Raw genomic sequence first — 15,201 nt, 5'->3', positions numbered from 1 at the left:
GTTGTCGGCTTTGCATCTTTGTTTGCCCTCTTTCCAGCCTGGCGGCTCAAAAGCAGACTGAATGGTTTCAGCAGATGTGTTAGACCGCATGCTCTGAGTTCATCTGGTGTAGCCTCTTCCTTTATGGCGTATAGATATCAAACCCCAATAAAGATGGTTCTGTGGTATGAAAGGGGAGGGCGAGGTGTTGGCCCAGCATACTGCAGTGTTAACTGCTCTAGCCACCAGCTGCTGATTGAAAAGAGCTTTTGGTATGTGTGTGGCGCAGGTGCATTTAGTGCTGCTGGTAAATTCTAGGAGAGGAGTTGTTTTTCACATTGAACTGAGACTTTGGTCATACATTGCAAAGGATAAACAAAGCTGATCCTTTTTATTTTCTACACAGTTATTTCAGTCACACTGTTGGGTTGGCTACTATACAGCATGCTTTATAGACATTTAAACACTCTTTTGAAAAATGTTTATCTGAGAGATACCAGATGCCTTGGGTTTCATCCAAGGCTCCCATAGAAAGCCATAAGCACAGAGAAAAGAAATAATTTCCAATATGTTTCATAGCCAATTACAGTACTGCTTCCATACACCCAACTGGTGTTCCTGTAACCCTGGCTTAGGTAGCAGAAGGGATGTAATGGATGCTAAGACTCAGTTTGCTTATTTCTGTATGACTTGTACAGTGACCTACTTTGTGTTGAGCTCTCTGTTGTTTCAGCAAAATGCGCTTGGGTGTAGATGTTTGGGCTTTCATTAAGATGCTGCTCAGCTAGTATGGGTTTTGTGGTTTCGGTTTTAAAGCAAGCTCTCATTTCTTCAGCTGAAATTCATTTACTTAAAAATGTTTATGAAAAAGTTTGTTTTTTCTTGATGTTTTTCAGATTATCAGAGACTGATGACTGTGGCAGAGACCATCACAGCACTAATGTTTCCGTTTCAGTGGCAGCATGTGTATGTTCCTATCCTTCCAGCATCCCTCCTTCATTTTCTAGATGCTCCTGTCCCTTACCTCATGGGCTTGCACTCTAATGGGCTGGATGACAGGTCTAAGCTGGAACTTCCTCAAGAGGTGAGAAGAGCTTGTCTCAGCTGATTAAATATTGCACATGACTATGAGGGAAGTGAGAAATGAGCCAAACACTAGTGCTAACTGGAACAGCTGTTGTGAAGTTCTTGCTGGCTCTGGTTTGGGATAGCTCTTATTTTTCGGACATGCTGGATAAAATCTTGTGAAATAAATAAACCCCTGTTTTGGAAATTGTATGCTCTGATGAAATTTAACTGTAATTTTTACAGGTATTGATGCAGTGCGGTTACAGAAAGGACATTTTTGTGCTGCAGAACTTAGCCCTGTAGTGCGAGGAAATACAAGGAAGTGCAGTGTGAATTCACCAGCTGTGGCCAAAGGCCATACAGCTGCTTCTGTGTGGTGCCAAGTGAGCAAAGCTTGTCTGCTTTCAGAGCTGTGCGGGTTTCTGGCTGCACTGGACTAGGCTGGGTTTCCCTTCACTGCATTTCTGAGTTGGGGTTGCCTTACCTGGACCCAGCCTGTCAGGTGCCTGCACCAAAACGATGTGAAGTTTTTTTCTAGAGTGTATACTTCAGTCTGCAGCAAAATGGCAGCATCTATTTGTCAAACTGGTGCTAGCTGGGATAGTGCTCAGGAAGTCCCTCCCTTGCATTGAGACTCTCTCAACTCCAAGGAGAAACAAACAGTCGGTGAAGTTCTGCAACTCTTGCATGGGGCTGGGACTATGTTCAAACTGCTTAGAGGTGTTTTTATTTATCCCACTGTTCAGTTGTCAAATATTCTTTTTAGGGACGTGCCCAGAGAGAGTTTAAGGGCTGGCTGTGAGTATCAGGGGAGCAAGAGTAGCTGAGCATTACCTGAGGTAGCAAAGGGAATGTCTGCAGGAGCCAGTAGCCCCCCGTGGGAAGAATGTCAGGTGGCTGGTGGCTGGCTGGCTCATGAGGTGGTTTGTCAGTCACCCGAGTGACCTCTCGGGCACCACCGAATGGCTTATTTGCTCTTGTCTGTGGTAAGTGCTGAGTGTTACCGCGTGATCTGGCAGGCTGTTGTCAAGACGCTGGCCACCTCTGTCTCGTAGCCCTTTGGGAAGCGAGGGCTTGCAGCGTTACTAGCTGCGGAACGCCACGGCTCTGGCCCCTGCTGTAGAGTCTGCTTACTAGTAGGTGTAGCTTTGTGAGGGAGGGACTGGGGAAACCATGGGCAACACCCTGCTTAGGCACTGGTAGGGTTCTCTAATCTCTGACATTTTTCTCTGGTTATCTCTTTTTTTGTATTATCATTCACATTGCTGGGAAGGCAGAAGTGTGGCAGGCAGAAGGTTTTGTGGTGGTGGTTTTTATTTTCGTTATCAGGCAGTGCTGTAATGTAGCTTGACACACTTCTTAAAAAAGCTGCCTGAAATTGAAGACAAGATATTTTTGTGAACCTCCAGTCTGGTCACCATGCCAACATTGCTCTTTTTCTCAAATCCATATGCTGATAGTTTTCATTTGTTTTTCCTGGCAAGTTCAAAGGAACATTTGTCTTCAAACTGTGTTGGTTTTTTTTCCTATGAAAACTAAAGTATTTAATCTCTTGATTTCTTTCTTTTCTGCCTCTTTTTTTTTTTTTTGCATGGGCATAATTAATAACAGAGCGTATGTTCTTGCCATGAAAACAGTCTATTGCTTTACTACATTTTTGCAAAATTTTGGATGTACTGACAGGGCTAATTAATATGGTTAGTATAGTTTTTAGAGAGAATAGCTGGTGAAATAAAATGCACGTGTGGATATGCATGTTAATATGCACCATGGATGTTTTCACTATTATAACAAGCTTCTGAAAGACTGTCCTCCTTTTATAAAGCACATCCTCATTTAAAAATCACTGTAATACTATCAACTAAATAAACATTTTAATTTCAAATAGGTATTTCAATTATTTAAAAAGTAAATGGTTTCAAAGAGCTTTATCAGCTTACTTTGGAGATTTTAAAGTAAGGTGGTTGATCTATTTTTAGATGTTAAAAATGAAATCAAAGTGGTATTAAAAGAATAATCTGGCTCCTCAGTTTACGTTTTGTTTTACAGATAGCCTTCTGTGAAGGTGGAGGAGTAGATTTTTGATAGTATCTTACAGAGATCAGAACTGCCTGGGAGGGTGGGGAAGGGAGGATACCCAGGACTGAAATATCAGCGGCAATGTGCCCATGTGATGGAATTTGCTGCAGGACTTAAACTTGTCCTTCTGAAGCTTCAGCTTTTGTCTTTCTTATTTGAAGAGTGGGCTCTTAAAGCTTTGTGCCGGATGAGTATGACTTTGTCTGAGATTCCCTTGGTAGTCACTGCTGAGTAGGGTTTCCTGTGAGCTATTGAAGCCCTTAGTGCTGGGGCTGAGAACGTAGCTATGGCACAGAAGGGGCTTGAACGAGTGCTGGAGACTGAGAAGTTGTCTTATACCAGTAGATTTGCTGATCCAGGAGGCGAAGTGACTGTGAAGAACAGGAAATCATGATTGTTGAGATTTTCATTGTAGAAACCGCAAACAAACCCACCCCCCAAACAACAAAAAACAACAAAAAAACTGATGTTCTAGAACAGCAGAAGAGAGCGTAGGGATTCTAGTGTGCATGCTTTAACAAAGATAAATTTATCAACAAAAGGATGTTAATATTTAACGTCACTTATCTCTAAAGTTTGGAATGTATATGAACCTTGATGATTCATAAAGGATATATGAGGAACTTAATTTCCAAGTCCTGCCTCTAGGCTCCAATTCATAGATAAAGTATCAGAATTTTCCTCACTTATCGCAAAGGATGTATAAAGAGCTGTTCTGTGAATTCTGCAGAAATTTTTTTGTCTTGAAACGGCATGAACTGCGTCCCTGTTGCTAATCTATTCACATGGATGCATGGGACAGCTGCTGTTAAACTGAGACAATGGCCAAAGAAATGAGCTTTGACAGAAAATTTAGTTAGTGTTTCTCGGTTGAAGGGCATTGTGGAAGAGTATGATATTGCTCTCTAGCATAGCATGGATGCCTCAGTGTCAGCGTAGGCTTCTTGATGTGGTTTTATAACAAAGTTCTAAAAAGACTGGTTTGTCTTGCTTGAAGTGTTTCAGGCTAATTTGTGTGAAAACACAAATCTGTCCTAATTCAGTCGGGTTTGGGTTAAGTCTTGCACTCATATGCCATAAGGCTTGTTTTGGTGTGCTCGTGGTGGCAGTCTCCCGTATTTTGGTCACGTCTGGTGCTTTAGGGGAATGCTTCACCCCAGGGAGCGTGGAAACCCAGCTGTATTCTAGAAGTTGATGTATTGTCAAATGGTGGTTAAAATCTTCAGCAACATAAGTGCATTAGTACAAAATTCAAGTTTAGACTATGAGTTGGGTACATCAGAAACACAGTGCCTGATGGAGGAGAACTCATTGAAGTTCATCAGGGACTTGGACCTGACTTTGTCACCCGGTAAAGTTGTGGAAAAGGCTCGAGGCTCACTATAGTGACACAGTGCCCAGGTTAGACTTGTTCTTGCATGCATTTCTGCTTTGCTGAGGGCTCTTTCTGTGTGCAGGAGCATCCTTGTGGTTGCACTGCTGGCTATATCAGAGGCTGGTAAGGAACCCAGAAGAGGAAGGGGGGGGCATGGGAGAACTCTTGCTAGAGTAAGGTGCTGCAGAGATCAAAGGGCAGGGGAAGAATGCCTATCTGTTTCAGATGTTGCAGGCAAAAATGCGGTTTGTTTATCGGTAAAATCAATCAAAAAAAGTGGTTAAACTAGCTTTCTTGCAGATCGTAAACCCAGCAAGCACTAAAGTAAGATTGGGTTTTTTTGATGTCTTTGAGTTTCCTTTTAAAGAAACTTTTAGAGTGCTACAGCAATATATTTTTAACAAGCAAGTTAATCTGGGCCATTTAATGCTGCTGAATTTGCATGAGCATCTCATCACTCTATAATGCAGGAGCATGGTGGAATTTGAAATTATTTTGAGTGCAAATAAGCAATTCTGAGTCTTCCAGCACTGGTTATATCAACCAAAAGTAGTATCTCATTAAAACAGTTTTTTATGAAGTGATCTCAAGGGTTTTGGGCAATAGCTTTGGTTTTGTTTTTTTTTTTCTAGAAAAGTTGAAAGATTTTAAAATCTAAAATCCAGTTGTCTGCTAATATAAGACACATAAATATTCTCAGTGTTTTTATTTCAGCCATCGAAAAGATGTTATTCAATGCTGAATCTTAACAAATTCTATGGATTTTTATTTTTGTATGTTCTTTTAGAAGATGATAAAGATCTCTTAAAGTTGTTTTTTCCCCCTTGATGCTAACACACTGAGACCAGGCTGACCAAGATAATTATTTGAAAGATAATCACTGCTTTGTATGCATTCTCAGGCTCTCTGCTGGTCTGATAGATCCTTGATAATGCTATAAATTTATCGACAGACTTCAGATCTCTGTTTTCCTGTACTTCAGTATGAAACAGCCACTTGAGTTAAACTCATGTTTCTGAAAGCTGCAGCCGTAAGTTGTTCTCAGTCACAGATTCTGCGTTGGCATGAAGAACAGTAATGCTGAGAATAAATGGAAAAGGTCCCTGTTTGCATAGGAACATCCTTGAGAATTTAGGACCACTGTAAACACCCTTTCCACGAGCCAGCATGGTGTGTAGAAATGTGCATATCCACGGTTTCTCTGTGTTAAGTGAAGAGGGCGGTTATTTGCAAGGTTGGGCCCTAATGAGCAGAGGTGATATTTGCTGTAAAAATGCTGTAGATGAATGGTTTTTAGTTTTTCAATGCTGTATTCAAGCAGGAGCCTTAACTCAGAACCATGTTTCAATCTGACTGTCAGGGAGGGGATGTGAAGAACCTGTATGTAACCTGTGCTTTGAGCACCGGAGTGGCACAGAGCATTCAGTGGTGGCTGTGCTATTGGAACTGACTCTTCTAAATTCCTGGAGGCATCTATTTGCCTACAATGTACTTAGATATTAATGGTTAAAATAGAGCATATTTCCTCTTTAGGATGTCAGTAGGGTGGGAGCTTACTCAGTGAATGTTAGTTCCTCTTGAGATATCCTTTTGGCAGGACTTAAACAATTTCCTTCTATATTTTTGAACAGAGCTGGGAGGAAGGATATGGGCTGGATGCAGGCCTTGTGGATCTGTGCAGGCGTTTGGCCCTGATTGTACTGCAGGTCAGACTGAAGAATCGCAGTTGTTCTCTGGCGCAGGAATTGACGGGTGTGGTCCAGCCGCCCGAGCCGATGGGAGGTTGTGCTGCTGACCTCAGGGGACCAGGCTGTGGTATCAGATGCCTGAGCACTGACATTTCTGAAGGTGGAAGGACTTTCACCTGAACACCCTCTCGTTTGTGATAATAAAAGTTTACGGGGAAGACAAGTTTTTAAGCTGGCATGTGACACCCTGAGTGTAGCGTCTCAGGACAACGTTTTATTGCGTGATGATGTTACGTGTCCTCTCTTGTAAGAACCTGCTATCAGAGTGGGGTGTTAATGATCTGAGGTTTTCTTTTAGTCAGAAAACCAATACCTCAGCAACAAATAAAAGACTGTTTGACTGCTTTAGAGACCTGAAATACCAAGTGAGGATGCTCTTTCAGTTAGAACTCTACTTACACATTTTGCTAAGTTTCTTGCCTTTATATAATTTTCATTTGTATGTGTAAAATGATGGTCAGTGTATCCATAGAATCTTACAGGGCTGTCAGCTACTCACAATTCATTCCACTGTGCTGCCTCCAGAAACAAAATAACTAAAACTTTGTGATCAAAGAACTCTTATTTTTCTGTTTTGTGTACTCGCCCGGTTGGATGGAGATGATTTCATAAAAAGTAAGTGCCATGGGAGGGCCTTCAGAGACCTGGAAATATAAACCTTGTGCTGCTTTCTTCAACCAGCCAATTCAGGTGTGTTTGGGGCAGAATAACCAAACAAATGCAAATGTATTAGAATCTTTTGATAAGCACAAAACCCAAAGGAGAATATGATGCGATGCTTTTGCTTAGTGAATATTGTAATGGTATCCTGTTCTAAATTAAATCCCAGGCAAACCTGTGCTTTGTGGATGTAGACAACCATTTCATTGAGCTGCCAGAAGACTTAGCCCAGTTCCCAAACAAACTGGAGTTCATTCAGGAAATTTCGGAGATACTAATGGCTTTTGGAATTCCACCTGAGGGAAATCTTCACTGCAGTGAAAGTGCCTCCAAGATGAAGAGCCTCAGAGCGTGTGACCTGGTTTCCGATAAAAGAAATGGGAACATAGCAGGATCACCTCTGAACTCTTATGAGCTGCTAAAGGAAAATGAGACTATTGCAAGACTCCAAGCGCTTGTAAAAAGAACAGGTGTGAGTCTAGAAAAGGTAAGCTATGAAGTAATCTGCACTCTTTGTGGACCGGCAGTAGGAGATGGTCTGAAGTCATGGTCCAAAGACTCTGTCTGTCTTCAGTAGAAAGACCGTGCGTACATCTGTAGAGAAAAGGGCAAGCTTGGGGGAGAGGAGGAGTGGGGTTTAACCTCACAGCATCTAGGGAAACCTTTGTCTATCCTCCAAGTGTCTCTTTGACAAGATAATGTGTCTAAAAATACACCTTGCCTTGTTTGTTCTTGGCTTTAAGATTTATTCTAAATTTACACCACTTTCTTATGATTTACTTGGCTAAAACTGACATCCAGATAATCCTGAAGTGTGAACCCGGTCTTGGTTTCTATAGGTTCTTTCTTTCTCATTGTGTGCAGAATATGTACAATTTTGCTTGTATCTAATATGTTTGCCGTAGGGATACTGTGATGCCTTTTTCTGGTTGATGTTGTAAGATGCGTTAGTGTCTGATACCTGGTAAGGGAATTTGCACAGCTCGTGGTGACCCTGGTTGGATTTTTTGGGCAATCAGAACTGGGAACAAAAGTTGTGGCCCTCTTTGCGTAAAAGTTATTACCTGAAAGACTACTGTGGGTTTTCTGAGCCTTTGTGGAATGAAGATTTTTCTCAGCAAAAGTGTTATCTCTTGCTTGTTTAAATTATCTTGACCGGTTCTTCATTGCTGAATCTTATTCCTACCTGTGTGACTGTAACTTGGGCTGCAGGTGGGGCCGAACAGTGGTAGAAATTGTGTGATGTGCAACAGGTTGGGGAGGAGAGCTGCTTTGTGGGGAGGGGGCTGCAGGGGGTTACAAGAAGCATTTGCTTACTAGACAGGATTAGGTCGAATCAGCTGTGTTCCTCTTCTCAGATTTTTCTTTTGTGCTGTTCTCTTCTTGTTCAGGGGAAATTGGTAAGAAGAATTTGCTCTTTTGCTGAATGGATTGGGAAGTGGTGACAAAAGTACAGGTCTTTTAAATTTCCTGTAAGTTTTTGCACATCCAGGCCTTAGGTCCTCTGTACTCTTCCATAGTGCTTAAAGTCCCGTTTCACAGGCTGTTTTTGTGATGGTAGGAGTGTATAGGTGTCAACTGTCAAAATTTTCTCAAATACACAAATAAAAAACCCGCTTAATGCCAAATACCCAATTAATGAGGAACGTACAGATGCCAAGTGCCGCTTTCGAGATGCAGTCAGAAGAATTGCCTGACCAGCAGAGCTCTCCCTGGCAGAGGGCACAGCTGCAGGACAGCGCTCTCTGTAGCTGGCCTTGGACTGCTATAGCTGAGGTGCTCTGAGAAGCGCGGGACAGCTGCAGCAACCGCTGCATCGTTGTGCAGATGTTGTAAGCTCTGTTACCTCTAATTATGTGTGGTGGTGCCTCTTATAATAATTAACTAAGGTGGGGATAGCAAATGTGTATTCAGATGAGCACATGAATGCTTGTGGCTTTGATTTTTTTCTAGATACTCAATTCCTGTCAAAACTAGTATGAACTGAATATCTGAATCTCGTGTTGCTGTCTTCATGAATCTTAGCCCATGTGTTAACTGCAAATGCACTTTATTTCATTAAAGATTTCTCGGGCTGTGTGGTAATGAATTGTGCAGTACGCTGCTGAGGAGCTGGGTTACAGGGAATCGTCTGCTGGACACGCACAGCGCCTTTTGACTGTGCGTTCCTGTCTTCATTTGGAAGCTGGTTTGTAGTAAACTGTTACGGTGCTAAACCCGGGCTTGTATTACACCAGACAGAAATAAGTATTTGCCTAATATGCAGGGATACTGATACTGCTGAAAAAGCCTGTGCAGGTGCCTAAAGGGTAAAACAAAGTAAATTCAATGTATGGCATATGTGGGCATGTGTGTGGACGTTATCTGTCCTTTTGTAATCCCGAGCATGTCCGGTGCAGCCAGTAGTAAAGTAGGTTATGGTTTATTATTGGAATTGGAAGTTTTATAGACAAAGGTTTCTTCCTAGATTTTTTGATGTTGTTATTTTATTACAGTGCTTGAAACTCTAAGTAATTTTTTTAATTGGAATGTTGACTTGAGGAGCATCAGAATGGCAGATTAAGATCTTGTTTACCTAGATACCTGACAAAGCAATGATGCCATGTTTTTGTATGTTCCCTCTCTTCCTTAGTTGGAGGTACGAGAGGAGACCAGTAGCAAAAAAGATCTTAAAATTCAGTGTGATGAAGAAGAATTCAAGATTTACCAGCTAAACATTCAAATCCGTGAAGTTTTTGCCAACCGCTTCACACAGATGTTTGCAGATTATGAAGTGTTTGTCATTCAACCCAGTCAGGACAAGGAATCTTGGTTTACAAACAGGGAACAGATGCAAAACTTTGATAAAGTAAGTTGTCATAAGATATGTCAATGTAAAAAGTAGAACAGTATTCAAATTTAAAACGCTGTTTATTGGGCCAGTCAAAATTGTAGTATCTTCCTTAAATTTTTGTGTTTCCCCCCCAAAAAAATCACGTCTTGTGTAGTATGTGAAAAAATGCTGAATATGTTGAGAAAGCCATGACCCCACATATCGCTTACATACATGTGTACCAAATGTGTTTCCCTGGAAAAGAGCTAGGAATACAAGACCCAGTTCTACAAATTATCCTCCTGTCTTCTTTACTGGAGACCAGATATTTGTCAGCAGGATAGTTCATGTGGATGAAGATTATGTTGCAGCACTGCCTGCTAAAACACTAATCTGATTCCCATCAAATTGTATGAAAAGATTCTCACCGATTTCATAAGCTTTGAGCCCAGCCAGAAGTACGGATTGTTCCCTCCTGTGGTGCTGTTGTTGTGGTTTAGTAGGATTCTGTTGAAAATTTGAGAGAATTAAGGAAGTGCTAAAACCACGGTTTAATAATTTTTGTGCTGTATGATAGGTGATTGTCATGAAACTGAAGATTTTGTATAGACTGCTTGTTTCAGAGATAGAGCTGGTCTGTGTAATAAAACTAGGCTTAAAGTGACACCAAAGCACTCTAATATGCCCTTGATTAGAAAAATTGGAGCTTTTGGTGGATCTCCCTCTGCAGACTCCCAAACACTCTTCTCTCTTCTTGTCTCTTAGGCATCTTTTTTGTCAGACCAGCCTGAACCTTACTTGCCTTTCCTCTCGAGATTCCTGGAGACCCAAATGTTTGCGTCTTTTATTGACAATAAGATTATGTGCCACGATGATGATGATAAAGACCCTGTTTTGAGAGTATTTGATTCTAGGGTGGATAAAATTAGGCTGCTAAACGTTAGAACACCAACTCTGCGCACATCTATGTATCAAAAGTGCACGACCATTGATGAGGCTGGTAAGAGTAATTAGCCACTTCCTTGACACTTAAAGTACAATTAGTCAGTGCCATTTGTTGTAGGTACCAGGTGAAGTTCAGTAATGATTAATGGTTTCAACTGTCAAAAAAATAGACCAAAAAGCTGAGGTGTAAAGCTTAAGTGGGGAACTAAACGTTATATAGGAAGCTGAGATGTGAAATGGAAGTCTTGTAAAGTTTAATTTTACCTGAATGCTTTGTATGAAAAAGGTTTGAGCTTGAGAACTTAAACACTTTTCTCTTTTTGGTGGCAGTTCTTTGTTGTTTAACAAGCTCTTGTACCCACGTACCTGTTGGGGTCAGTAAGAAACTTCCACCATCTCTCTTAAAGTTGAGATCTGCTTTTAGATGGGGATGTGCGAGTATAGATACATGCCTGATTAAGACATCTTTAAAAAAAATGTACCTTTCTTACTATTTCAGAGAAATCCATTGAATTAAGGCTAGCAAAAATAGATCACACTGCGGTCCACCCACACTTGCTGGACATGAAAATTGGACAAGGGAAATACGAGCTTGGATTTTTTCCCAGGCTTCAGTCTGATGTTTTATCCACTGGACCAGCAAGTAACAAGTGAGTAAGAGAGGACAACAGGTGCTGGGTCTTGGCAAGATCTGTGGAATGGTACTAAAGCAGAGATGCTAGAAAGCAAATTCAGTATTCTTTTTTCTTTAAAGAGAGAACAAATCAGATGATGCAGGTGGGTTGTGTGCGGTGGTTTCTTTTGTTATGTCTCTTGCCTTTTTTCTTTTTTTTTATAATAAATCTGGACTTCCAGAAGCAAATTTAATTAAGAAAGCCCTGTGATGTTTGGGGTTAGAATTGAGGTACTTTGAGTTACTTATAATGACTGTTGGTATAGAAGCGGATCTCCATATTGGATCTCAGTTCAGAGCTAGCAAATACTTCAGGATATCTTCTTACATAAACTTTGATGGAAGAGGAAAAACGTGTAAGTTGTAACTGGATAAAAGAATGGAAAAAGACAAAACAAGCGTATGTGATCTGATTTTCTGAAATCCTTTGGTTGCCTAATGTTGGATTCTTCTGCAGAGATTCTTTGTGTGTATTTGCAGCTGCAGTTTGTCTGATGTAACTGATGTGAACATGTTCAATATACAAGAAGAGAGAAACTGCCTCATTTCCTCCATTGCTATTGCCTTTAACCTAACTGTTGATTTGCTTAATAACACTCCTCTGTCTGTAGGTGGACAAAGAGAAATGCTCCTGCACAGTGGAGGCGGAAGGACAGACAGAAGCAACACACAGAGCACCTGCGTCTTGACAATGATCAGAGAGAGGTGAAAATTGATCGGCTATAGAGATTGGATGGTTTTTTTCTTAATTGGCTGAATAATGCTCTGTAACCCTTACGAAATGTCTAGACAGTAACTTGCAGTCCCTCTCTGCTCTCCCTTATGTGTGTCTAATACAAATGAAGTTCCTGGTCCTCAGCAGACCAAAAATATTTAGTTTGCTATTCTGAAAGTTACACCATTTTTACCTCCTCTCAGGAAAAAATTATTTCTTCCCACGTGGAAACTCATGTTCCCTGAAAATGTCATCACTTGCTTTGAAGATTAAAAAAAAAAAGCAGGGAGGGAGGGTGTGTGTGTGTGGGTAATGGGGAGTTAATCGTAGCAGTTTTTAACCATCTATTTCCTGTCTCTGTATAACTTAGTTACCCTGTGCTTCTGTTTGATGGAGGAAAGATAACCACCTCTGGAGAGTGATTAAGTTCATCTTAAAATCAGAACCGTTGCCTTTGAAGTTGCCTGATTTTTTTTTCTGTAGACCTTAAAAGAAATCTTAAGGTGGCACATTGACACACCACCTCCTGAGAAGGTGGGAGTGTTAACCCCACCCGTACTGTCAGGTTGATGTCTGCCGGTTTTACACAGCATGGTTTGATGCTGCTTACCCACCTTCTGAGTTGGTAACCTCTCTCACCAGTGCTTCTACAGCTGACACAGTTATTCTTTCTGGTGAAGGGATTTTGAAACGGCGAAGTTTCTGATTCACATGATAAGACTGCACGCTGTTACCTCAGGTGTTGATTTATGGGTAATTCCAAGAATAATCTAGTTTAAAATACCAGAATTCGTTTTTTTGTTTAGTAACCCCAAAGCTTTATATTGTTTAAATGTATGCTGTTCTTTGAAGACAATATTTTCGTGCCTTGTAAATATCTTCAGAAAAGCTTAATTTGTAATTTTAAATTAGTCTTGTGTCTTAGGGTAGTGTTGTCAAAATCAAGTATCTTTGTCGAATTCATTATTTTATAGTAGTTATGAGCTTAATTGCCTTTCCAGTGTACTCATTTCCAGAATTTTCTCATTGGTTTATTACAATTTTGAAGTATAGCATCATCTATGTCATCCCTAACCATGTAAGAGAAGAATGTCTGCATAATAAAAAAACAATGAGTAGTTTCTGGCTCTGACATGTTCCATATGCTCAGATAACTCTAAGGTACTTTTACAGAAGTGAAGAGTAGTTGGTTTGTAACCTCATTATTGCTTTTAAGTACTGTGGTGTTTAGCACCTGTAAACTTCTGAGATATCAACTAAGTCATTAGGCAAAAATCTACCTGGGGTTTTTGTTTGTTTTTGTTTTTTAACTGACTCTTCACAAGTTGATTATAGTTTTTTCTGTCACATGAGACAATTTCTGAGAAATAAAACTTACAAAATACGTGCTCAGGTGAGGGTACCAACTACCAGGTTAATCTGTACTGGTGTTTTAGGGTTTTATGCTCTACAGTTTTGATTACACAATACTGACTAAATATTTACCCCCTCTCCCAGGTGAACCAGAGACTTCTATTAAGGTTGCAGGAATGGGGAGAGACCCCTTCTGAGATGAACACTGGGGATCAGGCTGAGCTGGAGGCAGTGATTTCGAAGTGCAGGGTTGTGAGTTTTAGGCAAATTGAAGCTTTGGGGCAGCCAACAAAAATCTGTGGAATTGAGACTTAGTGGCTATTAACTTGCAAATATTTGTGCCCAGTGGAGGGCAGAGTTTATGCCAGTTCAGTGACTGAACACCATCTTTTCTTCTTTCCTTTCAGATTCATTACTCATGATTTTATTTTTATGTTGAATGCTTTGGAGTTCTGCATTTTATTATGTCTTCACATTTTCCTCTTCTGTTTTGCATGCTTGCTTTTATTACTTCATTTGTGCTTACTACTTTCACTTTACATGGTCTGCTTTGCTTTTTGCTACCAACTTGTCCTGCCAGCACCTGGACTTTTCCATGTCAGAGCTTCAGTTGCAGTTATGTTTAAACTGGGACCAGCATGATTGGCCCTTCATGCCCTCTATAAATTCTGTGTCAGAGCGTTATCTGGTATGTCCAATGCACAATATAACCATACTCGTAGTTCTGGATAAAGATGCATGATTAAATGTATACCATAGCTCTTTAGCGCAAGGCTGATGGAGGAGGTGTGGTTTTCCCTCTTTGCAAAGATCATATTGGGTTGACAGGTCTTTCTATTCACTGACTTTTCAGTTGGTCATTATTTCAGTGTAAGCTAGAGAAGTTACCTATTACATATTTTACCTGAAATATGTAGTAATCCTGAGTATTCCGTCAGTGCCTGTACAGGGCTTTTGCTTTATCAATTCTTCACAGTTAGCCGTGCCCCAGCCAATCTAGCTTTTAAAACGTTTATTGGATTATTCACGTCTCTAAGGTGAAAACAATGGCAACTCTTTGATGGCAGTAGTGTGAGCAGAAAAGCTCTTTCAAGTATAGTGAGTTCAGGAAATTATTTTTCTCAAAAATGCAGGTGGTTCACAGCTGAGAACTGTTAGTAGCATTTTGCAGCTGCCTCTTGAAAGACTGGGAGGGTGGGTAAAGAAACAGGAGATCTGCAGTAGGCAGGGCACAGCACAGGTCTCAGATGCTGCCAAGCGCCCGGCAGAGTTTTCCTGCAGTCCCCATGCAGAGCAGTCTGCCATTTGAATAGTCTTGGTCAGGGTAATTATTGCAAACTTTGATTTTATGTGTGAAAAATAGCGAGACGGTTGTCGAAGGAGTTGTTGAGCCTCTATGCATCTAAATATCCTTGGCAGTTTGTATTGTGTGGTGTTGTTTGTCAGTGTGTGTTCTAATACTAGACGGACGATGTAAATGGGGATTTGACCTCCAGTGCTGTAAGTGGCTCAGCCCAGTATAACGCTGGATATGAAAAGGGGCCTTTTCTGAAAGAGGATGTGATCCTTTCCTCCTCGTTGCATGGGGATGGGTTATAAAGATTGAGTTTATCCTTTTCACTTGGCAAAGAAGTCTCACTTGCCCTTTTATCTGTATTTGTCAATTTTCTATTCCGATACAGAAGTATATCCAAGAAGCCAGGAATCTGGGCAGCACTATTCGACAGCCCAAACTGTCTAACCTCTCTCCGTCGGTTATTGCACAAACAAACTGGAAGTTTGTAGAAGGGTTGT

The 15,201-nt window shown here is 40.9% G+C and overlaps 1 protein-coding gene across 1 annotated transcript in view; it reads left to right on the top strand.

The window, feature by feature from the left end:
• The window catches only part of DENND5A (DENN/MADD domain containing 5A), a 51,705-nt gene that overhangs the window by 18,237 nt on the left and 18,267 nt on the right, over nucleotides 1–15,201 (top strand). The window contains exons 5-11 of the mRNA XM_010144410.1: nucleotides 876–1,063; nucleotides 7,079–7,396; nucleotides 9,542–9,757; nucleotides 10,487–10,721; nucleotides 11,166–11,316; nucleotides 11,951–12,044; nucleotides 15,090–15,200. Coding sequence (XP_010142712.1) covers nucleotides 876–1,063; nucleotides 7,079–7,396; nucleotides 9,542–9,757; nucleotides 10,487–10,721; nucleotides 11,166–11,316; nucleotides 11,951–12,044; nucleotides 15,090–15,200 — 1,313 coding nt within the window. The remainder of the gene's footprint in view (nucleotides 1–875; nucleotides 1,064–7,078; nucleotides 7,397–9,541; nucleotides 9,758–10,486; nucleotides 10,722–11,165; nucleotides 11,317–11,950; nucleotides 12,045–15,089; nucleotide 15,201) is intronic.

Source organism: Buceros rhinoceros, unplaced genomic scaffold, assembly GCF_000710305.1.
Source record: "Buceros rhinoceros silvestris isolate BGI_N320 unplaced genomic scaffold, ASM71030v1 scaffold3611, whole genome shotgun sequence".
NCBI classification, from domain to species: Eukaryota; Metazoa; Chordata; class Aves; order Bucerotiformes; family Bucerotidae; genus Buceros; species Buceros rhinoceros.
The sequence above is the reverse complement of the archived record's forward strand: the minus strand, read 5'-3'. Positions and strand labels throughout refer to the sequence as shown.